Source organism: Phyllostomus hastatus, unplaced genomic scaffold, assembly GCF_019186645.2.
Source record: "Phyllostomus hastatus isolate PE091 unplaced genomic scaffold, TTU_PhHast_1.1 phas_scaffold_585, whole genome shotgun sequence".
In the NCBI taxonomy this organism is placed as follows: domain Eukaryota; kingdom Metazoa; phylum Chordata; class Mammalia; order Chiroptera; family Phyllostomidae; genus Phyllostomus; species Phyllostomus hastatus.
In genome coordinates, this window is record NW_025334037.1 from 28,376,468 (window position 1) to 28,403,521 (window position 27,054).

The window sequence follows — 27,054 nt, forward strand, 5'->3', positions numbered from 1 at the left end:
GCTGAAAACTTCTTCAGATCAGGTGTCCCTAAGCAGTCCCTGTAGTTTCTGCACCTAGCACATGGGAGAGGAGAAACTGGGCATTCAGAAACAACTTATTTCAGCTTTGCATTGGTATTTTCAGTTTTAATTAGCTTACCTAATAAGCAAGATAGCATTTTAACACTTTCCCCTAGTCCCCTCACTTTAGCAGAGTCAATGAAATTTATTTAGACCAAAAAACACTTTGTTGCTTTTATAAATTCTCAATCCACTCTTATGTTAGCTGTACTCATTTTGCTTTAAAGAAAATCAAGTTCAAATTCTGTAACCCGTGATAGATAAAGGTAGATGGAGGATGGGAAGGGAAGACAAGGAACAAAGACAGAAGAAAGAAAAGATTTTGGCTGAATCTCACCACCATATACTCTAACCTCTTATCAGGCAATAAAAGATAAGCTCTAGTGTTTATTTGGGGATATTTTCTGCCCCTTTAGATTAAATAGTCTGTACATTTCCATTCTTGGCACCTTTCTTCTTCCCGAAAGCATACCACTGCTCAAACTCCTCTTGGGAGTAGAATATACATTTCTTCCATGCCAGACTCAGCTGAGCGGGTCCTTTCTCTTCATTTTCCAGTAGCAAACATGGACACACACATATTTCAAGCTGTGGCAGCACCTCCCTTTCTGCCTCATGGTCATTTCATGAATCTTGACTAAACTTCAAGGCAGGGCAAAGAATATTTAGTAAGCACACTAACCCACTGGGTGCCAGGTTGAGTTGGATGATAAGGTTCTCATCAAAGCCAGCTTAAATCTCCAATGATAAGTATACATCTTTCTTATAGACAGGCTATCATATTTTGAACACAGCTACCCAGTGCAAAATCCTAGGCTCAATAGTGGAGTCTGCAACCCACCAGTCACTGAGATGGCTGTGGAGAAAAACAAACAAACAAACAAACAAACAAACAAAAACCATCAAGGAAGTCCTAAAAGAATGACTGGTAAATATTAAATTTGTCTCTATGTGCTCTGAGGCCCAATTTATGCATCACACATGGAGCCCATAAAATAGTTAAGAAAAAAATTAATTTATTGATTTTAGAGAGGGAGGAGAGAGGGAGGGAAGGGGGAGAGAGAGAAAGAGAGAGAGAGATCGAGGGAGAGAGAGAGATCAATTTGTTGTTCCACTTATTTTGCATTCATTGGTTGCCCCCATTGGTTGAATCTTGTGTGTGCCCTCACTGCAGACAGAATCCGAAACAATGGTGTTTTCAAGATGATGCTCTAACCAACTGAGCTAGCTGCCAGGGCCCATGAAATAGTTTTTAACCCATCTCATCAACAAGGCCAAGCGACACCAAAGTCCTGTGTTTAAAAAGAATTAAATTCTAGCTTCTCCCAGCCATTGGTATAAGAAATCATAAAGAGCCACAAAGACCCCTGGACTTAATTTTCAGGAATTTTTCTTCCAAGTTGCTTCTGTTAAAGGAGCTGTGGATTTTAAATGATGCCACGGGTACAGGTTCACTTACAGCCAATTTAGTAAGTGCTCGCACAGTTAATTCTGTCAGTCTTACTCCTACACAGAAATACATGTGGCCCCAGGGGGCCCAACCACCCACAGAGCTCTTTCGCACATCTTTTTACCCTCCATCACACAGAAATAGAGGGCTACATCCCAGAAAATACTCAGAGAAAGAGAAAAGGCAGTTTCTATGAAACACTACGTGTAGAAAACCAGGATCCAGCTTCCTATTCAGATGTCATTTCTAAATGCACGTCTCTCTGAATAATCCAAATAATGATCTAAACTATTTCACCAAAGTTCCAAATCTAAATATCTGTATCTCTTGGTATGCTGAAACTTTCCTTTCATGTATATGTAAGGACATTTCCCTAAGACACTATGTGAAGAAGTACAAGTTAGCTAACTGGTAAATAGAAAAGAGACAAGGCAGCCCACCTAAAGCCAACCAGCCTGCAAATATGTGCACGAAGGAGAAGTATTAGTTTTCTATGACTACCATAACAAGTTACCACAAACTTAGTGGCTTAACTTAAATTTACTAGCATTTAGTTCCTCAGGTTAGAAGTCCAATACAAATCTCAAGAGGTCAAATTCAAGAAGGTGGCAGAGCTGTGTTCCTTTCTGGAGGCTGTAAGGGAAAATCTGTTTCCTTGCACATTTGGGGCAGAATTCAGTTCCTTACAGTTGGTTGGACTGAGGTCCTCATTTCCTTGTTGGTTGTTAGCTGAGGGCCATTCTCATCTTCTATCCCTGGATCTCTTTGCTCTGTCTGCCTTTCTCTTCCACTTTTTAAAATCCTTACTTGATGGTATGTTTTTTTTCTTAATTGATTTGAGAGAGAGAGAGAAATCGATGTGAAAGAGATTGATATGAGGCATTCAGTTGCCTCCTAGACACACCTCGACAAGAAAATTTCCCCAAAATTAAGTTAAGGGATCTTTGTGGCACTTTATGATTTCTTATACTGATGGTTGGGAGAAGCTAGTATTCAGTTCTTTTTAAACATAGGACTTGAACCCACAAAATAGGTATGTGCCCTGACTGGCAATGGAACCTGTAACCTTTTGGTGTATGGACAACACTCCATCCAAGTGAGTCACCCAGCTAGGGTTCTCTTCTGCTTTTAAGAGCTCCTGTAATTAGACTGGTAAGAGTCCACACCTAGATAATTTGGGATGATCTCCCAGCCTCAAAATCTATAACCTTAATCACATCTGCAATGTTCCTTTTGCCACATAAAGTAAACATATTCATAAGTTCCAGAGATTAGTATGTGGAGATCTTTGGCAGGTCACTTTTTTGCCTTCTATTCCAACCAAGACCATCTGACCACAGAGAGCAGCCAAATTGGCCCAGACCCGATGAACTGTATACTACACACACAGAATTGTGAGAAACAATAAATGCTACTGTAAGGCAGTAAACTTGTGAGGCAGTAAAAACTGATACAATGGCCAAGGCTATATACACCACTTCTGAGGGGCCTGTGCATGGATATTGCACCTGGTAAATAGAAAAGAGACAAGTCAGCCCACCTAAAGCCAACCAGCCCGCAAATATGTGCACGCTGGTTGCCATCCAGCTTGCACCTCAACCTGATAACATAGATATGTCCCCTACTCTGCTCTAGTTCAACGAGGCTACTGGAAGTTTTTTGCTCTCTGAATCAGAAAACAAAACAATTAAATTAGTTTTATTTCTTCTTCCAGTCTAGATCTAGAGAATATTGCTCAAATTTCAAAAGCCAGCCTTATTATTTTAACGGAACCATACAGGGACTTTTTGATCCACAACTGGAAGCTTACATACATGAAAAAATGTACATATGCTAGAAGCCTTAAGGAAAGATCTGAAGGGAAGGGCCATCTTTTGAAGAGCAAAAACTGCCGGTGGAAAAGAGAAATTTCACTGCCACCCAACCATTTCTCCTCTATGCATAAAGACCGACGAAAGCTTTGGGAGACAGCATATAAGCAATGGTCTCTAACCCTTCATTAGCTAAAGGTATTTTCTCAAATGGGCTCTCCCTCCAATCTGCTGATACTTAAAAGGTCTGGAAAACTTCAGTAGAAGGAAAATGCCAATAGCAAGTTAATGACCTGTTGGCACTTTTGGCTGACTTCCTGTGCCTGGGTCTTGCCTATTAATTCAATGCTATTCAGATTCCATCTCAAAAAACAAACAAGGATGGAGACCAGAGGCCTGCCTTCCCCAGACTGATCAGAACAACACAGTACAATTATACCAGAACAGCTTTGTTTGGAATGTAATCACCACCCAGCCTTCTTTCCCAATGGGATGGCAACAGTGTAATTACCTCTTCAGATTTCAATGTTTGGGAATGTAATTTTTCTACATGGCCTTCTTTCTAAGGGAAAGAAGTTGCAATAAGAACATATGAGAATGTGTAGTCCCTTCCCCACTAGTCTTGTGAACTGAAGAAATTATTTTTGCTTTTCTTAAAGTGAAGTCAGAGTCCAAATTTCAGTCTCTTCTACCAATAAGGAATCACCCACACCCCATGATGGTTCTGTTTTAAAAGTATCAATTTAAAGCTAGACCGCTTGAGTTCCAATCTGTACTCTGTCAAGTACTAGCTGGTCTTGGGCAAATTACTTCATCTCTCTATGCCTCTGTTTCCTCATTTGTAAAAACGAGTAATAACAGGACATCACTGGAATGTTGTGAAGATCAAGTGAGTAATATATGAGACATATTTAGAACAGTACTGGGCATACAGTAAGTGCTATTGGGTTTTGGGTTTTTGTTTGTTTGTTTGCTTTAGCACATTAGAAGCACCATCTTCCACAGCCACTGCATTTTGCAAATGTGATTAACACTAGTTCACAGTCAAATCTAAGCTTGAGTTACCTCGATCTTTTCTTCCACAACAAACCTTTACCGGCTCAGCCTGAGAGCTTTTTACCAGTTCGGCATGAGGGGCAATGTTTTGGGTAATTTTAAATGCTGCTATAGAACTGTCATAGTTTCTGAGCTCTTTGCTTAGGTAAAATTTCACTCTAATAGGCAGGAGTAACTGTGGATATTTCCATGTCAGTATTTTCATTTGTGTTCCTAGTCTAAGGGAAACTATAATAAAGAGATTTGTGAAATCTTGCTGCTGGAAAGATCAGCAAGTATTATCAAAAGCAGCCATTGGCAATATGGCAGATTCTGGAGAAAATTCATCTTTCTAGCCAGATTTACGTATGGAAATAAATTGTGTATTTTCCTCATAAAGGAATGTAGCATAGTACAGCCCACCTCCCTGAATAATACCCTGTTTCCACTGGGAACTTCGACCTTTTACTTTCTGCACAGCTTTTCTTCTATTTTTTTGTATCCTAGACCAGTTTAATTCTCTGTTTAGAAAGAAATATTTTTTTTGGCTTATGCCTCACCAGAATGAGACACAAGAGTAAAAATCTTGAGTTTGTTTGCTAGGCAGCCCCAAAGAACAGAGCTCGATAGCTCAAGAAGTGGGAATGATGCTGAATCCCTTCTGCATGCTTAGATCTGCTGTGAGCTGGGCTTATGATAAACCCAGGGACTCATCTCAGTAGCCCTATAATATGGTTATAGGGTATCTAGTTCTGGGGTGACGCTCAAATGCTGGCCACAAGAAACACCCCACAAAATCTCAACACTCAGAGAGAACCACGGTCACCCACCTGCAGGTGCCTCTTTCCACATCATGGCTTATACTAACATATGCATGCTTGCTCTTGGCTTTCAGCTGAGTAGCACAATGACCCGGGGAAGAGTTGGCCTTGTGGATCAACAGGAGTTAAAGAAAGGAAATTAATACCCACAGGTTGGCTCTACTTTAGTAGAGAGTGTGAGAGGTGCTGTCTGCCAGGTCCCATGGCATTTCCAGCCCATTTGGAATAAATGAGGCTGCTTGAGGACATGAGAAAGGAAAGGGAAAAAAGTTAATGTGAGTTCAGAATTTTAAAAAGAAGGAGGTAGAGGGTTAGCTTCATACTGATCACTTACGTTAAAAACTGATACAGTAGATAGAATAGTGAAGAGAACTGTTCCAAGTCTTTCCAGAATTTGTAGATTTCCAATTTAAAGAAAGTGAAGACTGGCTGCTGTTTCCATTAGGAAAAAAATGGGCTTTGACCTCACATTTGGCTTTTTCTTTCCTCATATCTCCTCTGTAGATTTCAATATTGTTGTATCATTTTTCTGAGAGTTGTAAAACACGTCAAAGCACATATGAAGCATAACCCAAGTAGAGAAGGTAAAAGGATTCTGGTATTACAGTGGCTACTTTTAGATTAGAGGGCATCGTCAGCTGGCACCTTCAAAATGCGCAGTACTTCTAGGAAGCACACAACCACAGGACCTAGTTAGCTTTGAGATCACTCTAGGTCTATGGAAGCCCTGGAGTACAGAAAACAAAGTACAAGGGGTCTCAATACAGATATGTTGATGTTAATATTTCTTTTTCAGGAGGGAGGGTAACAGGTGGGAAATTGGTTAAGAAGCCAGAAGAAAAGTTATAGGTCAATTTCTCTTAGGAATGAAACTCCTAGCAAAGCTAACAAGAAGGTGTTTACCTAGCACGAAAGCTTAATGGGCTTCTATTTTCCACTGCAGAAATAGTGTAGGACTGAGCTCTCACAGCCAGCTTTGTGTTTATCCTTCTACTCTACCATTTGGCACAATACCCACTGTCCTATAGCTGTTTATAAGCATAATGGTTTTGCTCAGTAGACAGTAAGCTTATGGAGAGCAGAGATCATGTCTTGTTCATCTGGATACTACCATGTACCTAACAATAAACCCTGTAAACAACAGAAGCCCAGTAAATGCTTTTTGAGCCAAAATGGCTGATATGCCAACTAAACACTCTGTAAGTGATTACAAATTCATTAATTTTTCCCACTACTAATAACTCCAGATCATGAAGAGTTGTACATCAGAAGCTTGCCAGCACGAACACATCCTGGATTGCTAGTATGCATAACCTCTTAATGTGTTACTAAGTTATGTCTTCCCATTCCTCTGCCTCTGTCCCTAGCTTACTGAGTTAATGTAGATGAGTGGTTCCCAAATTTTAAGTGCACCAGGATCACTTAGACGAATCTTTAAATCCTGGGCCCCACTACAATCCAGAGTTCCTGAGTCAGTAGGTCTGGGGTAGGGGCCAAAATTTGCATTTGTAGCAAGTTCCCAAATGATGCTGATGCTATTGGTCTAGGAACTACACTTGGAGAATCCCATGTTGTCCTGGTTACATAGTTGCATTTGTTCTGCTGAGTAGATGCTTATTTCATCCACATAGGTTCTGATGGGGTACAGAAAATGGTTTTTCAAATGCAAACTTAGTGACTCCTCTATTCTTTCCACCTTGGCTGACATGTTGTCAAACTATCAACACAGAGACCTTCAGGTTACCAACTGTTGATGTCACAGAACACAAACTCTCAGTTTTGTCAACTCACTGACCATAGCAAAGGAGAAGCCCAGGGAGAGTACCACCAGGGAGGAAGGCAGAACAGGGAGGTTTCAGTAATGTTATAATCAGTGAGGAGACTGGCATAGCTCTAACTCATACTGGTTCCCCAAATTTACAATAAAAAACATAAAAACAGTAATAGCTAATATCAACTGAACACTTGTGTGCCAAAAGAATACTATTCTAAGTATTTCACATATGACCTCATTTATGCCTCTAAAGAATCCTGAGTTAGAAACTATTTCCATTCCCATTTTACAGGCGAAAAAACTGAGTCCCAAAAAAGGCAAAATAAATTAACCAAAATTACATTGCTATGAAGTAGCAGAATGATTATTTGAACTAGCCAGTCTGGCTCCAGAGCCCCAGCTCTTTGCTACACTGCCTCTCAAGCTGCTCTACGGCAAAACAGAAGCTGTCCTCTTCGAGCTCCACTCCCTTATGCTCACAGATCCATTTAGAGCAACATTCATCAGTTTCTTCGAACTGTACCAAAACACATAAATCCTTAGTCCAAGCTCAGGTTTGAGCTGCACCCCTTAAGCTAATCTATCAGGAGTGACAGTTAAAGTATTTGGGGAACTATTAAATTTTTAGTGGCAGGGCCAAAACAAAACATAGAAAGCAGGCCACTCCCTGGCTAGACTGTCAACTCCCAAAGGGCAGAATCATTTAACTCTTTTATGAGACCTGAGTGCCCTGGAAATTGCTAAACCTTTAGAAAGTGCTACATTCATTTCAAAGTAACAGTACAGAAAGGGTACAGGTGTAAAGCTTCTGTGGGGAAACATCAAGAGGAAATTTCCAGGGTGGGTGGGGTGAGGAGGGAGGCACAGGAAAAGCACAGAAAAACTTAGTCACATAATATAAAGAGAACAGAAAGACAAGAGGCCCAATATTTTCCTCTATAAAAGCCAAAGAAGCACAGGCAATCAGCTTAGAAACTGGGCCCCAGGTTCTCAAAAAGCACACCTCTCACTAGTGGTTTGTAGTACATAATATTTGGAGATGTAGTAAAGGGCTTGGACATAGAGGACATGGACACTCCAATGTCTGCTAGACACCAAATAAGTAAAAAGCTCTGAGTGCTATAAGGCATCTGGGAAGGCTGGGTTCTCTGTGAGAAGTGCTGCATTTACTTCTGTCTCCCAGGCAACAAAGCCAGCCCCCTTATCACTTTCACTTTCATCACTGGAGCAGAATGAAAGGTAATTGGGTTAATTATTAAAGCAGCACTAGCTAGTACCACCACTACTAATTGTCCGTTTATCTGGGGTTTATAAACAGCCATCTTAATTGATGATGAGTTGGAATGTGTCTCTCACTTTATTTGCCTAGCTACTGGATAACACTGAGGTACAGAACATGCAGATAAAGGGTCTGACACCAGAATTATTATTCATTTCAGTTCCTACTCATCATATACTATGATGCCCTTTAACAGTATTCACCACTACTCATTTTTCCCAGATTTGCCAAATTGAAGTGAAGATCTAGTATACAGTAATTAAGTAATTTATTGTATTAGAGACGTATGATATTGAGTTAAATAAATCAGGCTAATTCCTAAAAGTTAGCAAGCTTCAAGGCCCCAGATGCCTACCTAGTTGGCCAAACTAGACTAGACAGGGCTCCTGAAAATAATTCCCTAATGTACCAGGGAAGTGAGGAACATCTAGAGAGAACTGGTGTTCTTAGAAACTGGTGTTTTTAAGATGAGACATAAAAGATACCCAAAAAATAAAGTTAAAAAAGGTAAATTGTTGTGAAAGAGGTAGCTCTGTCTTACACACAGGCAACAAACAGAAGGATGCCTGGACAGTGAAAATACATGAGAAATCAACAACAGAAGGAAATGTGAGAAATTCACAAGCATGTGAAAACTGAAGGACATGCTCCTAAACACTTCTGAAGTATACCTGGTAGAGCTATAGCAGCTTTAAATGTATTTACACCTCTTTAAGTATAGGTTCAGAATTGTGTTGTCTACTGGATCAAAAAAGAAATCTTAAGAGAAGTTGAAAAGGCTGGGCACAAAGCCATTGCTAGCTTAGGACACTTGACCAGGCCTCAATGACCTGTGGCTAGGAGCAAGAAAATCTTGACACTTCCCATTGGTTTTAATCAAACTAGTAAATTAAGTACATCAGGCCCACCATCTGCTGGGAGCAGATGCTCATTAGGATGAAAGTCAAAAAGATTAGGCAAGCCAGATAACTAATACCCTCCATTACACAGGTCCCAATCCCTCAGAAGTCTTTTGTTCTCCCAGTAATTACCAGGAAGATGTCAAATACCAGTGCTTCTCGTTTCACTTTTAAGAGCCTCAAACACGCAGAAAAATATTATAAGCTTCACATTTCTGCTGATACTCCTTACATGAACTCAGGCACTGCCAACAGAATAGAGTTATTATGAGTCAGGCAGACACACCTGGTCTAAATTTCCAGGTCTACTACCTCTCCTATGTTACAGTGGGCAAGTGACATAACTTCTATAAACCTCAGTTTTCTTCTGTGCAGAATGGAAATGCACCATCTACCTCACAGAGTTGTTACAATGATTAAAGGAGATAATACTGTATGGGAAAGCACTGGGAACAGTACCTGGCTCATTGGAGGCAGTCATTTAACTTCTTTATTTCAGTTGCTATTATGACAGACCTGGAGTGGTCTGCTAAAAAGTCAGCAGGGGGAGCTCCTCAAACTTTTCTGTGTTTTGGAAAAAAAAAAAAAAAAAGGACCTGGCAGAGTTTAAGTAGCTTTAAATATATTTATACCTCTTTAAGCACAGGCTCAGAATTTGTGTCGCTGAAGAAGGGGCATGATGTGAGTTGATAGGTACCAGAGGCCACCAGAGACCTACAGAACTGTGGGGACTGGATTGAGATAAGGTGGAAGAAGTGAACATTAACAAACTATCAAAATAGTTCTCTGTAGTAGCTTGTTTTCTATTATCACTCTCAGGCTCTTATGGGAGGAAGTGGGTAGAATAGATCTTAGTTTCCTGCAAATCCATTTTTGTTGATGATTCCAAATCGCTTTGGCTAGGGGCCACTGGAGACTCATTTGCCACCACAGTATTGTGATCATGTCTCCTAAAACTACAGGTGTGTATATGCTTTGTTCTGCAGGTATGCCAAACTCCCATGCTTCATCTGGCAAAAAGCCACTCACCATACAAAGTTCTGCATTATGTTTGGAGCTAAGGAGTAAACATCAAGATTTAGGTACAGCCAATAACCTCATGTAGACTATGAACTACATGAGGGCAGGGATCAAGTCCAACTTACTAACTCTAGCAGCCTAGAATAGTACCTGGCATATGGCTATTGAACGTAATTATTCTGAGACCATCACAACCTCATTCCAATCATACAAGCAAAAGTACCTTTCCAGGAAAATTAAGAATGTTTACTGCTAAAAGACCAATTTGTCTTTTGTTTCAAAAGCCATTATTGTATTAGCAATATTACAAGAACACAAGTAAATTTAATAAAAAGCAAAACATCTGTGTCCCACAGGACACAAAGGCTCAAGGAAAGGGCTGGTACATAAGATTTTCCTCAGCAAGCACCACTGGGTCATGAAAAGCTGTATCTAGAGGCCACTTAAAATACAGGCATACTTTGTTTTATTCTGCTTAGCTTTATTATGCTTTATAGATGTTGCTTTTCTTTAAAACAACAACAAATTGAAGGCAAGACCCTCTACCAGTAAAATGATTACAACTAACTTTATTAAGCCACTCTGAAACCAAAACCACAATATCTCCAAGGTATGTACGTATGCCTGTAGAGGAATTAAAACGAATAAGAAAAACCCTGAAGATCAGCCAAGTTCCCTGGGAGCTCTTTTCTCTCTTCCAGATTAAGATCCTGGAAGAAGAATGCTATTTTGATGCTTTGTCCTTTAAAATAACTGTGGGGAGGCAGACTAGGAAGCTTTGGAGTCCACTGCCTGGATCAGTTCTGGTTCCTCTAAACTTCTAGCTGCACGACTCCGGGCAAGGTAACCTTCTAGGCTTTAGTTTCCTTCACTGTTAGATAACAGCTCCCATCTCATAAGATTACGGTGAGAAAGAAATGCCATATGACAGGGAAAAGCACTTAAGATACTCCCTTATATACAGCAAATGCTCAATAAATGTTAGGCTTTCTTTGATTACTATTGTTATTATTGGACTTTTCTCAATAAAAATAAAAAGACAGACACTTATCAACAGAATCTGGAGGGACATCCAAACATACGAATAATGAGGTCTGCCAAAAAAAGGGTCTCCTGGCTTCTGTGGCTCAGTGGATTGAGTCAGCCTGAGAACCAAAGGTTGCAGTTTGATTCCCAGTCAGGGCGCATGCCTGGGTTGCAGGCCAGGTCCACGGATTGGGGGCATGTGAGAGGCAACCAATCAATGTATCTCCTGCACATCGATATTTCTATCCCACTCTCTTTTCCTCCCTTTCTCTCTCTCTAACGATAAATAAATAAATAAAAATTTTAAAGAAAGAAGAGGCCAAGAGGCACTCTAACATGTATGTTGAGAAAATGGGAGACACTAGTTTAGTTATGAATGGAAACCATCTACTAATCTAACTCAAGAGTGAGATTCCTAAGAGTCTAGATTTCCCTCTCCTCATGGCACTCTGTATCCTTGCTAGAGAACTTTTCCGTATCAGTAAACAACTGCCTGATGGAATACAACCCCGATATTCAAAGGTAGCCTTAAGTGAAATTGGGCCATTTGGGGTCAGACCTCTGGGCAAAAAGTAGGCAACAGGAAATGGAGGTAGAGTTATTAAATCAAAGGAAGAAAAAAAAAGAAAAAGAAAAAAAACAACATACAGCTGTTCCAAAAAAGCTAAATGCCAAGAAACAGAGATTTCTTCCTAACAGCAGAGGAGCAGGAGGTGCTGTGTGGGGTGGTGGAGGCAGATGTCTGGAACAAAGAAGGGTGGAGAAGAGCTCAGTAGTACAGCCAGGCAGCAAGTGATTATCCAGCAGGGAGGAGCTTCCACACGCTAGCAGCCAAGCCACACAGGAGCACCAAGCAAAGAGAAGCACAGAACCATGGGGTCTGTTTACCGACTCAGGCCAGAAACCTCCTCAGATGAGGTTGTCGGGAGACTCTGGTGTAGTCTGCTCCCCAGCCAAGACCGGGCCTGTAGAGTCCTGATGTCCAACAGAGAAAGCACGGAGGTTTCTGGGATTGACATTGGCCTTGTCAATTTCTAGGCCTTGACATTGGGTCAAGGATACTACTTCTCAGGGGAGGCCAGATCCCATGCCTACCAGCTGTCACAGTAGCTAAGTTCAATCACAGTCTCCCACCTGACAGTGCCACTGCCTCACACAGATCCCTACCTTTAACCCCTTTAACCATCACATGGTTCAGATTTTCCAAAACATAATTTCATTGAAAAATTTTTAATAAAGATGCTTATTAAAGATACACTTAAAAATGCATATTTAACTGTGGCTTGACTTTTATACCTTTTATGCCTTCACATACATAAATTTATAAGTTGGCAGTGGAAGTGGGGACAAGGGAGGGAAAGAGTGTGATGGGGAAATAACCTGTCAGGAAAAAAACCAGAATTCTGCCTTGTTTCCTTGTTTAGAGATTGCCCAGCAGCAGCACACGCACGATGTCTCAGAGTCAAGTTGCATCACGCATCTTAGTCCAAAAACACTGGTCACTAAGCTATTCGGCCACCATAAAACCGCCTCTGCTGAGCTTGTCCAGCCCATTTCTATTCTGTGGAGCTTTCAGAGCCAGCTCTACTGGTCTCTTCTCCTCCTTCCTTGGGAGATTCCACAGTGCCTGGAAACTCCATGTGCTGCCAGTAGCAAAGGGTAGGAGAGGTGTGCATTAAGCTCCTAATTAAATCACAGGATCTGGCTCATGAGTATCTCACCAACTGAAACATGAGCAGGACACCTTAATCATTCAATAGGCAGAATCTAACTGCTGAATTAAGAAACAAATGGTTTAAACAACAAAAAACATTTTAAAAAGATATTTGAAGGAAGTAGGATTTGGCAAGAGAAACAGCTTTCTTCAATCTTGCAGTTTCCTGCTCTGAAGTAAGAAACTGAATACAAGACCTCAAAACAGAGTTTTCAGCCAGATGGCAAGATGCCGTCATATCAACATAAGTAAAGGAAGGAGAAAGCTTTATCTGGCTCCCTGCACCTTCAAATTTTCACAATGTGAAGAAACATTTCCTTACCTGCCAGGACCCTGTTAACAGAAGAGTGAGTAGCCAAGCCAGGCTGTCCACGTTCATGAAAAATCCCAGCATAAGGCAAGTATTCAGGCAGCAAGAAACGCCTATAAGAAGGAATCAGGTGTGAAAAGCCTACTAAACACAACCATAAAACAAGGGAGATATACTATGAACCTAACCTCAAGAATCAAGGATAAGGGATCCGACTAGGCCTAGGAATCCACAGAAGCCCAGAGCAGAGTAAAAATTCCTAGGATTTGCACATTCACAGATTTGTACTTCTTGATCTTCTAAAATTTCCCAGGGCTTCTATTCTTAACAGGAAGCTCCCAAAACCACTATGCTATCTCTTTTTACTGTGGCCAGTCATCTCCTTTCAATCTTTAGGTGGCAGGGTTGGATCACAGGTTCACTAGGAAATAATTCCAGATATGGACAATTGAAAGACCAAAAAGTAGGTTTAAAAACTAAATCCCAGGTTATCATAGAGGCCTCCTCATAAAAGTCTCTCATAAAGGACAAATGCCCAGTTCTTACCTTGGGACAAAGCGTCCAAGCGAAGGTGCAGACATCCGGGCATTGCGCGGAGCTCGGTGCCTGGATCTGTCACCGTTGTCCCTAGAGAAAACAAAAAGACTGCATGTAAGAGAGTCACTAAAGCAGAATCAGCCACCAGCCCAAAACAAAATCCCCCAAACTAAGTTCCTATTCCTAAGAGAAGACCCCAAGGAAATCAGCAATTTCCTTACTAATTTGGGTGGTACATTTACATTCATATACTGTATTTCTGGAGTACCTCAACGAAAAGATTCATGAGCATTTACTAACAGTTGAGCAAGAAGGAGGAAGATTATTTTGAGTTAATGTGGTCTCTGAACTCTGCAACTTCTGAAACTGAAGACAGGTTTAGATCTTCTAAGGGATCTAGGATGGGTACTTTTTTCTAAATTGAAAGATAGAGAGAAACTTTGGCTTTGGGGGATCTTGAAGAAAAATTCCCTCATCAATTTCATTCAGCAAGTGGTTATCTTCCAGTGAATCTGTGTAGAGCCTTGGTGTGGAAAAATCAATGAGAAGTGAAAGACACTAAGCAGTCCCTTCTTTTAGAGACTGAACAATTGACATTGACAAAGAATATTAGACAATACAAACCTAAGTTAGGTCAGTTCACAAAAAGAAAAAGGTCTAGGTATTTTCCTTATGGTCTGTAATAACCACCATTTGTTATGTATCTATGAATTTCTAATACAAAGGTTATTACTGTGTTATCCCATTTAATACTTCTAGATATCTCATGAGGTATTATTAGCTCTATTTTAAAGATAAGGAAATTAAGAACCAGAGAGGCAAATGCCCAACATCACACAACTAGTAAGTGGTTAAAGCAGGATTCAAGGAAGACATATCTAATTCCAAAGCCCCTGCTCACTGCATTACACTTCACTGCTTCCTACAAGGAAAGAGAGGGCAGTGACTTCACGTGGCTTAAGTTTCCAATGTATCAAAGGGACAATAAGCCAAAGGGCACTGGATGGACAGAGAAGTTAATCAGCTGCTTAAACAACTCCATAAAACAAATGAACCTCTGAGAGCCTGATTTGGGATATTTTCCTAATTCTCCCTTTGGATTATCTTCAACGTAGTAAGATAATCTTCAAAAACACCCTGGAACCAAAATTAAGGTAACACTTTGGCTTTCAAATGGACCACTGGGTGCTTTACAAGCCAGAAACAAAAGCCTAGGAAGGTTTTTATATTTTGGTGGAACTGGATGCTGAGCATTTAAAGACAAATCAATACCAGGGATATTGGAAGCTGAACCATTAAAAGTCAGTACTTGGTTTGTATTTTCCCAAAAGAGAAAGCATACTATTGTTCTTCCTAACATATATTCCTTTGACTTGAAATTCTACAGATAAAGGAAGAGGCAAGGTGAGAGGTAAGACTACATACACACACACACACACACACACACACACACACACACACGAAAATTAAAAAGGGGACTAAAAAGAATGAGATCAGAAGTTCCCAACCAGTAGACTGAAGCTTTGGAGAGCCCACAAATTATTACTATAAGGTCTTAGTAGCCACATGTACACAAGGAGTAGCTGAACATCAAACAAATAAGATAGCTTATTTGCATATCAAATTAAGCATACTATTTTTCAAACATGTAGAGTCAAGTTGTGATCAAAGTACCAATTCATTAGAAGTACAAATGAATTCATGTTTTCATAATAGTATAATTTACTTATCCATGGGCACTAAAAGTACAACTTAATTATCATGAGAAGAGTTAGAAAATACTGTGAAGTAAAGAAGGGTCCTAGGCCTTAATAAGGTTAAAAACTATACTACAGAATGACACATCATGGGACAAATCCACTACTTTATTCCACAGCTATGAGAGAGAGCTGGCCTTCCCAGAATCACATTGTGGAGCCGACAATTTACTTCTGCAAGGTCCAGAGTGCTCTTCGTCTGGACAACCAACACCACTCTCTCTGGTGTTAGAAGAGTTGAAGGGTAGAGAAGGAGAAACCAGTGCCCATCATACACACAGCTTGGTGAAAGGACACTAGAAGGCAAAGAAAAATGAACACCAGAGCTGGGGGGAAATTTGGGCTCCTATAACATATTTCACTAGACTCTTTTTATTCTTATTAATACCTAAAAACAATCAACTTCTTTCTGATCCAATTTCTTCCTCCATTACAAAAAGGGGGAGGAGGGACTTGAAACATGGCCAAAGGTAATGGCTTCTCAGTATTTAGAGATTGCTGAAACACACACACACACACACACACACACACACACACACACACGAATGAAAGTAAGAATGAGATCTACTGGCTCAGTTACAAGCAACGTCTCAGATTGTTGGTTAATTAGGCACCATAAAAGAGGTAATATATTAAGTGAGTGGAGGTGTATTTGCTGGTCCTCAGCTTAACATCTTAACTAATGATGAAGGAGGAACTAAATAGCATCTCAATAAAATGTAGAAATGACTTCAAACTGACAGTGTTGAGAACCCTAGCCAATAAAGAGAAGTAACAGAATGGGACTCAGAACAATTAGAAAAATGTGAAACATGGTGAACACACAAATGAGATGCTGCCTACGGGAGAAAAATAAATGTATCTAGGAAAAAATAGCCTGTAATAAAAATAGCTCTACCATTTACTGATCAGGAGAAACCTTGAAAACAGGAATGGGTAAGGTAGCAAAGGTCAGAATCTTCAACCAAAGAACAAATTAGGCAAAAAGAGGGAAAAGGTCCTGGATTTTAACACTGGCACACAAAACTCTCTGACTAAAGGCACACCTTCAAATAAACTAGAGGTGAAAAGAGCAACGAATGATCTCAGGTTTTACAGTCTAGAAAGAAGGGAGGATTCAGAAATAACAAGGAGGTGAGATGGGGAAACAAATTTCAACACACAGCTTACTTGCCAGGAGGGGTGTGGTTTAGAGGGAGGGGAAAGGATGACTGGTAAGAGTTCCAAGAAAAGAGTACTTAAAACAATGTTGTTTTTAGAAAACTACACTGCTACTAACTTCAGTGCTAGTACAAGATCAACATGAAGCATGGCTCCCTGAGATGAAGGAGGCAAAAGCAGTCAGGATGAGCCAAATGAGTCAACTGGAAGATGTTTTATAGATGAACAGTTGAAAACAAGGAAGACCCAGAGAGAATCGATCCTAGGGATAGTGGAAGGTGGTAAATACTGGGGCCTAACATAGCTCATGCCCTTTTCAAGGAGGGCTTAAAAAACAAAACCAAAAATGGTGAAGACCAGGGTATGCAGATATGTTGGTGCTGCTCCTCCATTGCAGGAGAACTCTTTCTCACCAGAAATACTTTGCAGGGAAACACCAGAGAAATCCTCATCAATTTCATCAGCCAGAAGCTAGAAGCTGCCTTAAGCCAGCAGGATAGATGCTGGCTGTGTTATTAATGGCTTTCCCAGTTGTTGAACTCTATGTATCTCTGATTATCTCTCAGAGGGGTATTTGGGGAAGAGAGGAGGAAAAAAAAAAAGACTTTCTTGTAAAAGATTTCATAAGGAAAAAACACCCTTCAAACAATCAAGCATCTAAGACAAGTGCCGAATACAAGAAAATACATCTCAGAAACAAAGGAGAAACACAGCAGCAACTCCTGCTAAATGTCTGGAATTAATTGCCTGAGAGAGGCTATAATTTAAAGGAATGAAAAATACACCTACAGACTGCTGTCTGAGTCCTGACCAGACAGTCAGGTTGTCATTACTCCTCAGTAACAAACAGTTCTGACTCCGGCCTTTATAAATAAAGTTCTTGCAGCCTACAATTCAAAAGGCCATTGTCCTCTTAACAACACTAGATAGAAAATGTTGCTGAAAATTAGACTATTAAAAAAAAACCTTGTTTCCCTGTATTCTTCCAGTTCTCCTCAATCTCCAGATAATAGAAGGCCTAGTGGGTACTCCTGTCCCTGGATGGCAAAGTGATCCTGGTCATGTCCTTTCCATACTTGGGTGCTGTTAGGAACTGCAGCCCCAGTCTCTACTGCAGAACTGTGGTGCATACAAGTGAGGGCTTGGGTTTCAGGGCAAGGCACAAACAAGCCCCGCTGATAACATTCACAGAGAGTATCTAATAGCATAGGTCTCTTGGAACATTAAAGCTTTAATTTTTCTCCAAGGAATAGTGATATAACAGATAATTACCATCTACAAATTCCTCTCCTTGCTTATTCTACCTTTAATTTCATCTGCATACATTATGAAAATTGGTTATTTCTCTTGTGCATTTTATGTTAAAAGATAAATATATCTCTAAGTGGTTACTGTCTCTTTTCTCCCTCTGCTATCTTGGGAGTTTAATTTTTCCTTCTGTATTTTCCCATTCTGATCCCAAGCACAATCCAGACAGAGTCCATTTTCTTTCTTTCTTTTCTCTTCTCTTTCTCTCTTCCAGACAGAGTCCATTCCTCAAAATAAACATTCACATATATATTTTACTTGCGTAAAAAGAATACTAATTCTAAAGTTGTCAAGCAATAATACATACTTCTAAGCAGGAGACTCAAAATCCTAAGTAAAGAGCTAGAATTCAGGTAGACAAGTATTTTATAAATATTTTGGGGCTCTACAGGTACCAGGTAATGTATTTCTAATCTTCATGAAGTCTCCCTCACTTTTCTGAGACTTTGATTATTCTACCTCTGCTGAATACAAGGGAAATTCTCCCAAGGTCGTTAACTCCCACAAAGATCCAAGAACTTTAGTGCTAAAAGAAAATTCAGAGAGTGAAAACCCCATTTTACAGATCAGACACTGAGGCCTAGGGTGGGCAAGGTACTTACCCAAGGACTAATGACAGATCACAAGCTCAGCCAAAACTAGAACCCAGGGCTATTCTCTAGATCAGGGGTGTCAAATCCATCTTCACCAGGGGCCACATCAGCCTCACGGTTGCCTTCAAACGGCAGAATATAATTTCAACTCCTTAACAGTTATACAGTCCTGAAATTATTTTGGCCCTTTGAAGGCAACTGCAAGGCTGATGTAGCCCCCAGTGAAAATGAGTTTTACACCCCTGGTCTAGAATCTCCTTCCCTACCTCCCTCCTCCCTCCACATCAATTCATCAAAGTCCTATGCAGTCTTCACACCTAGGCGAAATCCATGAAGCCTTCTCACATGTCCCCAAATACTCTCCCCTTCATACCATGCTGTCCTGTACTTCAGTGGTATCTTGTCCAGTCCACATTGTAAGACATTTATGTAAAAATCTGATCATGTTATCCCATAGCTTAAAACTCTTCAATGACTCCCTCTCACCTACAGAATAAAGTTCACCTCACTTGTAAGACACAAAGACACCTTTAGATTGGATACCATGTTAATTCTTGGGGCTCATCTGCCACATATCTTCAACTTCATAGTTTAGCCATACTTACCAACAAAGGAATATCTGAAATAGTCTATGCTACTTGCTGTTTCTATGCATTTATCTGCATAGAAATTGTGCATTTATTTGCCTTTCTCCTAAGTATACCTAGAGATGAGTCCTATTTTAAGACTTACCTGTATTTTCAGACTGTAAGACGCACCCCTCCCCATTTGGGAGGAATAATGGTTGTTAATGCTGCTGCTGAGTTCTGTTTACATTTATATTGGTGAAATATTATGTTATTTATGTTATTAAATATTTTACCACATTTTTTGCTTCAATTTTTTTCCTATTTTCCTGCTCTAAAACCTGGGTACATCTTATGGTCCGAAAAATATGGTGAACCTTTCTAAGTCCCCTGTGTAAAAATAATCAATTATCACACAAAAAAAATCAAGTAAATGAAATTACTTAAAACTCTCTGATAAAATGGAAGGGAACAGTTTCTCATCTCATTCCACTGTAAGAACTATTTTTGTACAGTACCACCCCTCAACAAAGGTAGTTTGCCTGATTCTCAATCACTTTAGCAGGTTCTAGTAGGTAAAGAGAATAGTAACTTTACAGTGTTTCCTTAGAGTTTCTCTTGTACTTCTAATATTAAAGAGTCTATTGTTCGTAAGGCAGAGGAAGAGACAAAGGCAATTCCATTTCAAAATAAAACAGATTACATCTCCCTCTGAAGATTTACTCTTCCATCTCTTGGCTACAAATTACATATTTGCTATGAGTAGTCACTGACTCCCATAGGGGTCCTGAAAATTCTGGGCACAGAAGAGAGAGCAGGAGCAAGTACTACCAAGGACATATGGCTCTATTGGAATTTCTAGCCATGAGAACTTGAAGTATGAGTCTCACACAACTGTCAGATTTCGCTGACCGACAGATAAGAGTAGTATGACTTGATTTCTATATTTTCTTTGCCATGGTTCAACTAAATTTCAGTTATGTCAAAAGGGCAAATGGAGCCCTGACCCGTGTGGCTCAGTTGGCTGGGTGTCATCCTGAAAACTGAAAGGTCACCAGTTCTATTCCTGGTCAGGGTGTGTGCAAGAGACAACAGATAGATGTTTCTCTCTCGCATCGATGTTTATCTCCCTCTTTCTCCCTCCCCTCTGCTCTCTCTGAAAATAAATAAAAAATTTTTAATAAAAAGGCAGACAGAATATTAAATTCTAAACTAAAAGCAAGCAACTCCCCCAAGTCACACCCAATTAAATGGCAGAGCTGAGTGACAGCCTTCAGAACTCAACTTACATCATTTACCAAGACCTTTTAATGACTTCTTTGCCAGAAAGTGTCTACAAGGGGACCATAAAAGGAGATGCTCTGGCTGCGTGATGCTCCTCTGTACGTGTGTATGTGATACTGCAGCATGCCAAACTGAGAAACAGGAACCCATTTAGCACACCCAAAAATGACTGTCATACTCAAATGGAGTGTTTTTGTACATTACAGCACAATATGGATTTCTGGGTAAAGGGAACCAAATACAAGTAGATAAATTAACGGAATTAAGAAAATAAATGTAATAGACCTAAAGAGACTTCATCACAGGCTGAAGGACTAGAATTCCCACTGGAATGTTTTTTCAGAGTACAGCCTAGCGTCACAACTGTGAATGGAGGACTTGTTCTCTTCTGTGCTAGCAACAATTTTTAAGAAGTTGAGAACGTCAACTATAAATAAACATTTTTTAAGAAAAGAAGTGGAATATAATTACCTAGTGGCTGGTATGTGTGATGGAAATATTTGTGACTGATCTAATCTGAAGCTTCTGCAGTTCTGACTGTCATGAGTCAGGGTATTCCCTTTGCCTTGGAAGGCAAAGAGTTACAAAAAGAGTCAGGAAGGGCAGGGATATGAGCTAGGAATGATTCTGGGATCATAAGTACATTCAGAATAACATATAAAATGTGGAAGGGGACAAAAACAGCTGGACCAATAGTCATAATAAAGTCACATACATCACCTCTTTTGCAGGCTTCAGCAACCACTGGGACATAGCACAGGGCTTCAGAAAAGCCTCCCTTCCATCTTTCCAAGGAACAGTAAAAATGAAAATGGGAATTTGCTTTATGCTTATTTGCTGTCTACACTCTAGCAGGCAGACAGCAATGTCACAGGCAGACACAAATTCAGTCTGCTTGTGAATATCTTTATGAAAGACAATGCTGAGGGCTGAGGATGGACCTGCTGACAGGTCTGCATTTTAACAAACACAGGGGCCCTGCAGTCTCAATCCTTACGGCAGACAGAGATAAATGGCAGAAGAAGATGCCAGCCTGGGAAGATCATTATTAATCCAGACTACCAAAGAACAGAAAATTTAACCCGATGCTGGCCAACATTTAAAGCTATCTTCCCTAGAGATAAATCTAGACAGTTTTATTCCACAGCAAGCTCATGGAGCAAGGGCTCAAATATGGCTGTATATCACTTTTATACAGTGCGGGGGAAGGGAGCAAGGAAGGATGCAGGGACAGAATGAACACACAGTAAATAAGCATCAACCAGGCAGCAACATCACTTTTAAAGGTTTTTAAATCTGTAGGACAATAATAGGCAAGACACTAAATATGCTAGCTCTTGCTCTCTAATCTTAGGCATATCTGATTTTGGTGAAGTCTCAGTATCCTCATTTAGAACACCACACTGAAGTAAATATCTCACTGTGTTATTATAAGAATTGAACAAGATTTTAAAAAATATATATTAACATATACACTACAAATATTTTGTATGTTATAAATTAGTATACATACAAAAATTATAGCTGATACCTTTCATTCAATAGATAATGGAAGAGAATCAAAATGATGGATATGGGTAATGGCTCCCCTTCATTTTCTGGGGACTCTATATACCTGGATGGGACAAGCTAGAGATTAGCATAGTGATATAAGCCCTAGCCATGGAAGCAAACCGAAGAGGCCGAAGTGGGGTGGCAAAGGCAGAAGCATGATATGCTGTGAAGGTGAGGAAACCCAACAGAACAGTTTCTTTTAATGGTGCCCTAAGTGTGTTTGGAAGATTTCAGGCCATGTCTAACTCACCTGAAAGAACTATAAATTATGACTGTGCATGCCTCTAACTTTCCTTAGTTATTAAAACTAAGAAAAAGGACTAGGGCAGAGAAATAAATGTAAATGGGCTAGCACATTCCCTACTTTCTCACTCTCTCCCTCCTCAGAGCACTTAGATATTGAGAAGAGGAGCAACCACAAGCAGCACTCAGCTTACAGTGGGGGGGAAGAGCGCAAGGAAGGATGCAGGGACAGAATGAACACACAGTAAATGAGCATCAACCAGGCAGCAACATCCTTCACTAGAAGACCTGGACTACAAATATTGAGGTGACCAATCCATAACTGCTGTTAAAAACAAAATCACACTCTATATTAACCCAAAAAGAAAAGCAAGTACGCAAGGGAGGGACTTTCAGAGGGGAATTATAGAAATCAGCCGATTTTACTAACCAGGGAACAATACACGACCCCTAAAACAACAATGGAAAGTTAGTCAGTCAGTGCATGGAAGGTGAAGAAGGCCGTGTAAATTCAGGTCGTGCCGAAGCCGAGGGGAGGTGAGAGCACAGGTGGGATGTGGGGAGCACAACGAGGAGGCAGTCTGACATAGGAAAACCGAGGGGGAAGGAAGGGGAAAGGGAGGAGGTGGTAGCAGAAGAAAGAGAAGGTAAGATGAGAACAGAACATTTTAAACTAACCCAGAACTCCATTGTGAAGGACAAGTCACGAGGCAAGATACAGCTCAAAGGCATGAGCCCCTCGTCCCACCACTGCAAAGAGGTAACACAGAGCCTTCCAAGTGTGCACGGAGGGGCTAGGCAATCTGCACTGACTCCCAAAGCTCCACAGGATTGCTGAGGCTTTTGAGCAGCACCAAGTCCTAGCAGCCTCGGCACTGAAACTGCTTCCCTGAATAGATCCCGGTGCTGGAAAAATAATCACATCTACAGGGGAACATATCTCACTACAGGTATCTGCCTGACTAAGGGAGTGAAGACACTTATCCCTTTACTGCCACTATCCACACCCACCCCCCCCCTAGAGCGGACAGAAGGGAGAATGACTGCATGGTGAGGGTCAGACCGCAGCTGAGCTCTTCTCTCAGAGGTGATGACAGAGGGCCAGCCCCCCAGCTCCATTTGCCACACCACAGTGCTTCAGAGCATCCCTGAATTTCTTTCATTTATATCTTCCTCATGTTAATGAATCTCCCATTTAGTCTTCCTTCTGCTTCCAAGTACACAACTGCCAGTGTAGTGTGCTTTTAAGGATCACATCAGGAAGGTAAACTAGTACACAGGTTGCTCCCACCTTTTTAGTCCTTTCTGGCAAAAAGAGTTCTCAAACACATCATAAAGCTCTGTTGCAAGATGGTGCCTGGGGAACTAACCATTCACCTCACAGAAAAGGAAGGTTGAGGGGAGGCAAGAACTCTCAAGATTCCAGGCCTGACCAGGCTATGTCAAGATGGAGGGGAAAATGACTGATAGGCTATCCTATTCCAATACTGCCAGCAAAAAAGGAGGACAAAATTACTTAACCACCCTTCTTTCTCATTTTACATGTTTGAGAAATCAAAATACAGGAATCAAAACAAAAGCCAAGGGTCCAATCTCATACAAGCCAGAAAAGCTCAGTTTCAGAATGGAAAGAAATACAATGAATGGTTAGAAAGGTCAGGAGCAGCAGGTTGGAGGAGGCACAACCCAGAAGCCAGACTGGGAAGCTTGAATTCTGGAGGCTGGGGCTGACCCTGTTCCTTTAGCTCATCCCCTCCCCTAACCAACAACTAAAAAGTCCAGAAGAGGAAGGAATCACTTGTCAACCCACCACATTAATCTAACAGGCAACTTTCAAATGATTCATGGGGAGGGGACCTGGAGGGAGAATGAGAACATTTAGGTAACGGAGTAAAACTTCAAAGTATCAGTGTGATGAAGGAGTTCTAAGAGAACCTAATTTTTAGGAAAATCCAGGTATTTTCTTTTTAATCTCTCAATACCTACTCTGCTTAATAGAAAAAACACCAAGCCTCCTGCCTTCTTGCTGTGAAGACAGTCCATGAGATGCATTTCCACAGTCACTGTTCAGGCAAAGGGAAATTAAAATGTTGCCTGAAGAGCAGTAGCCATCTTCTCCCAGTTTGGCCCGGGGCCCAATGGGCTGTCTCTTCTCACCAGCTCCAGTGAATCAGCAACACAACCGCCAGAAGTGAGAGTGCTCTGGGTGTTTTAACCCTCAGTCCGTCACCCCAGCCTATTACTCATACACAGTGATTTAGGGGTCTGAAGCTAGAATGACACTGAGACAGTGGCCAACTTGGAAGCACTCACAGCTTGGGAGCAGAGGGAAGAAAGCAAGCTGAGTGTGTACTTACTCAAAGTCCTCAAATTCCAAGTCGGTTCCCTCTACTGATGGACCCTGGTTGTCTGAGGAAGAGGAGGAGGTGGAAGAACGAAGCCGGTTCTGTTGGTAGCGCATGGAGCGCTGGCGAATACTGTCTCTCCGTGAGAGATACTGGATCATCCTCTGAGCGTAGTATGCAGCAGGAGATAATCTGAGAGAGACAGAGATGGACAAACACAAACTAGCACTAATGTGGGGAAAACTGTGAAAGACAGTAAATTCAGTTCTCCCATGGCATCTCCCTGCTGAGGTGAACTCCAGAGACTTGAAAAATAAAGGGCATTTAACTCACCAGGAGGTCTGTACTGCACAATATGCTTATCACATTACCACCAGTGTTTATGTTCTGAAATAAGGCAAAGGGACTGTTTAATCAGTCCTCATCTGATCAACAGCCGCCCCCTCCCAAGAAAATAATGCTGGACTTTCCTTTTTAGCTTTTAAGGGACCTCTAGCGTCTTGGGGTGCCCTTTACAGACTCACAACTTTTCTCCAATCATCCATATTCAAAATATAAGAAATGAAGGGACCAGAGCAATCACCTACAAGGCATCTCTTCTTTCGTTTCATAGATGAGCAAACAGGCCAGGAGACAATAAGCCTAAAGAAGGCATCTAAAGGCATCATCTTCACCAACACTCCTTTCTTCTCCAACAGACAGGCCTCAGATTTGTTCTAGCTCTTTAAAACTACCTCTTTGGGCCTCTTAACCCTCCTTTACAAATTCATAGATATTTGTAACAGAAAATATTCAGAATAGAGACTGAGAGTAAAATACACTTGGGAAAACAGAAAAACCTGATAAGAAAAAAAAACAGAATTTTTCTATTTCTTACAACAGAGCATTAGAGGCTACATGAGGCCTGAGCAGTAACAGAAGGCACAGTCATTCTTTTTTCCTCCCCCCTACTATGACTATTCTCAGCAAACAGTCTAGACCTCTATCCTTCCAACTGCTTAGTGTCTTCATACCCCATGAAAAGATCTAGCGTCCTCTACAACTCGCCACATTCCTTTCTTTCTCAGGTTTTCCCTCCATCTTTCACAACACTGTTATATAATTTGAGGCTGTTAACTGAGACTGTGAGATACAAACAATAACAGAAGAATGTTTTAGATGATAATGTAAGTGGATTACTAAGAAATTTCCAGACTTAGAACCTGCCTGAAGTACACACTTTGACTCAACAATTTCACTAGAAATTTTATCTTACAGAAGCACACAAGGATACAAAGATAGATAGATAGATAGATAGATAGATAGGTAGATAGATAGATAGATAGAGATGTGGAGTTAGCACAGGTGAAAAACTGGGAAACACCCCAAATGCCCATCAGCATATTAAATAAACTATATCCATACAAAGAAACACCATGTAGCTATTAAAAAGAATAAATTATCCCTATATATATACAAGGAAAGCTCTCTAAAATAAAATTTTGAGGGAAAAACTGAAGAATAGTGTGTATATACTAATATGTATATAACCATATATTTCTGTAATTAGAACAAAAAAAACCTAAAAGAAAACACAGCAATCTTAAGGATCCCTGAAGACCTTAACTTCTATGTTTAACATAAAAGGAAAAAATCATGTGTCTTTTTTTTAAATGAAAACCTAATAGCTGATTAAGAATGGAAATAAAAGAGTTATTTTCAAACGGTAGGAACAGTGTTTACAAACATCTTGCTGCCTGACCTTTCTGGCGAAGTTTCTGGGCAAATCCTCAGTCTACCTACTGACTCCAGTCAAAAGAGATCCTGTAGTCAATTGCTGTAGGAACTGAGGCTGCCTCCCAAATACCTGTCACCAGAGGTAGTGTTCTTCTGGCCAACTATCAAATGGAATTCCCAAGCAAGACAGCTGACAATTTTTGGAACTCAAAAGTCTGTTTTATGAAGCAATATGCTGCATTTGGCACCCCTGAGGCCAAATTATTTTCACATAGTTATTTTTATACAGCGGATGGATGCACAGATGCATCGGCCAACATCATGAGAGCACAAGAACTATTTCTTAAGTCTCAACTCATGGAACTTCCATTTTCCATTTGGGCCCCTGTTTCGATGCATTCTGCAAGGATGAATCAAGAATCCTCTATTTTCAACAGACAGAAGTCAATACTTTTGAGTTGTTTCTCTATCTACCAAATACTAAACAAACAAACAAACAAACAAAAACCTTCTAGCACAAATCAACCATTATTGGTTAAATTCTCAAGTCAAACTAGAAAAGAATGTAAAAAAGGTTTCAAGAGGACAATGAAGATTATTTTTTGGAATTGATTCTGAAAAGTGTAAGTATATTCAATCCTCAGTTTATAAACTACCCTAACTAATGGGAAAAAAACACAATATTATTGGTGATAGAGGCAGAAATAATGTTGATGCTGACAATAAGTAAAAAGATCTTTCATGCAGGGGCACAATTTCAGCATTAAGTAATCCCAACTGTTTATTTCACT

General features: G+C 40.5%; 1 protein-coding gene across 6 annotated transcripts in view; it reads right to left on the reverse strand.

Moving 5' to 3' along the window:
* Positions 1-27,054, reverse strand: part of AMBRA1 (autophagy and beclin 1 regulator 1) — a 178,686-nt gene that overhangs the window by 75,229 nt on the left and 76,403 nt on the right. For 5 of the 6 annotated variants that reach the window (XM_045825364.1, XM_045825366.1, XM_045825367.1 and 2 more), the window contains 3 exons: positions 24,560-24,739; positions 13,746-13,826; positions 13,212-13,312 (listed from right to left, as the gene is read on the reverse strand). In XM_045825364.1, the coding sequence (XP_045681320.1) occupies positions 13,212-13,312; positions 13,746-13,826; positions 24,560-24,739 (362 nt within the window). The remainder of the gene's footprint in view (positions 1-13,211; positions 13,313-13,745; positions 13,827-24,559; positions 24,740-27,054) is intronic. The other variant, XM_045825369.1, reaches the window with a different exon arrangement.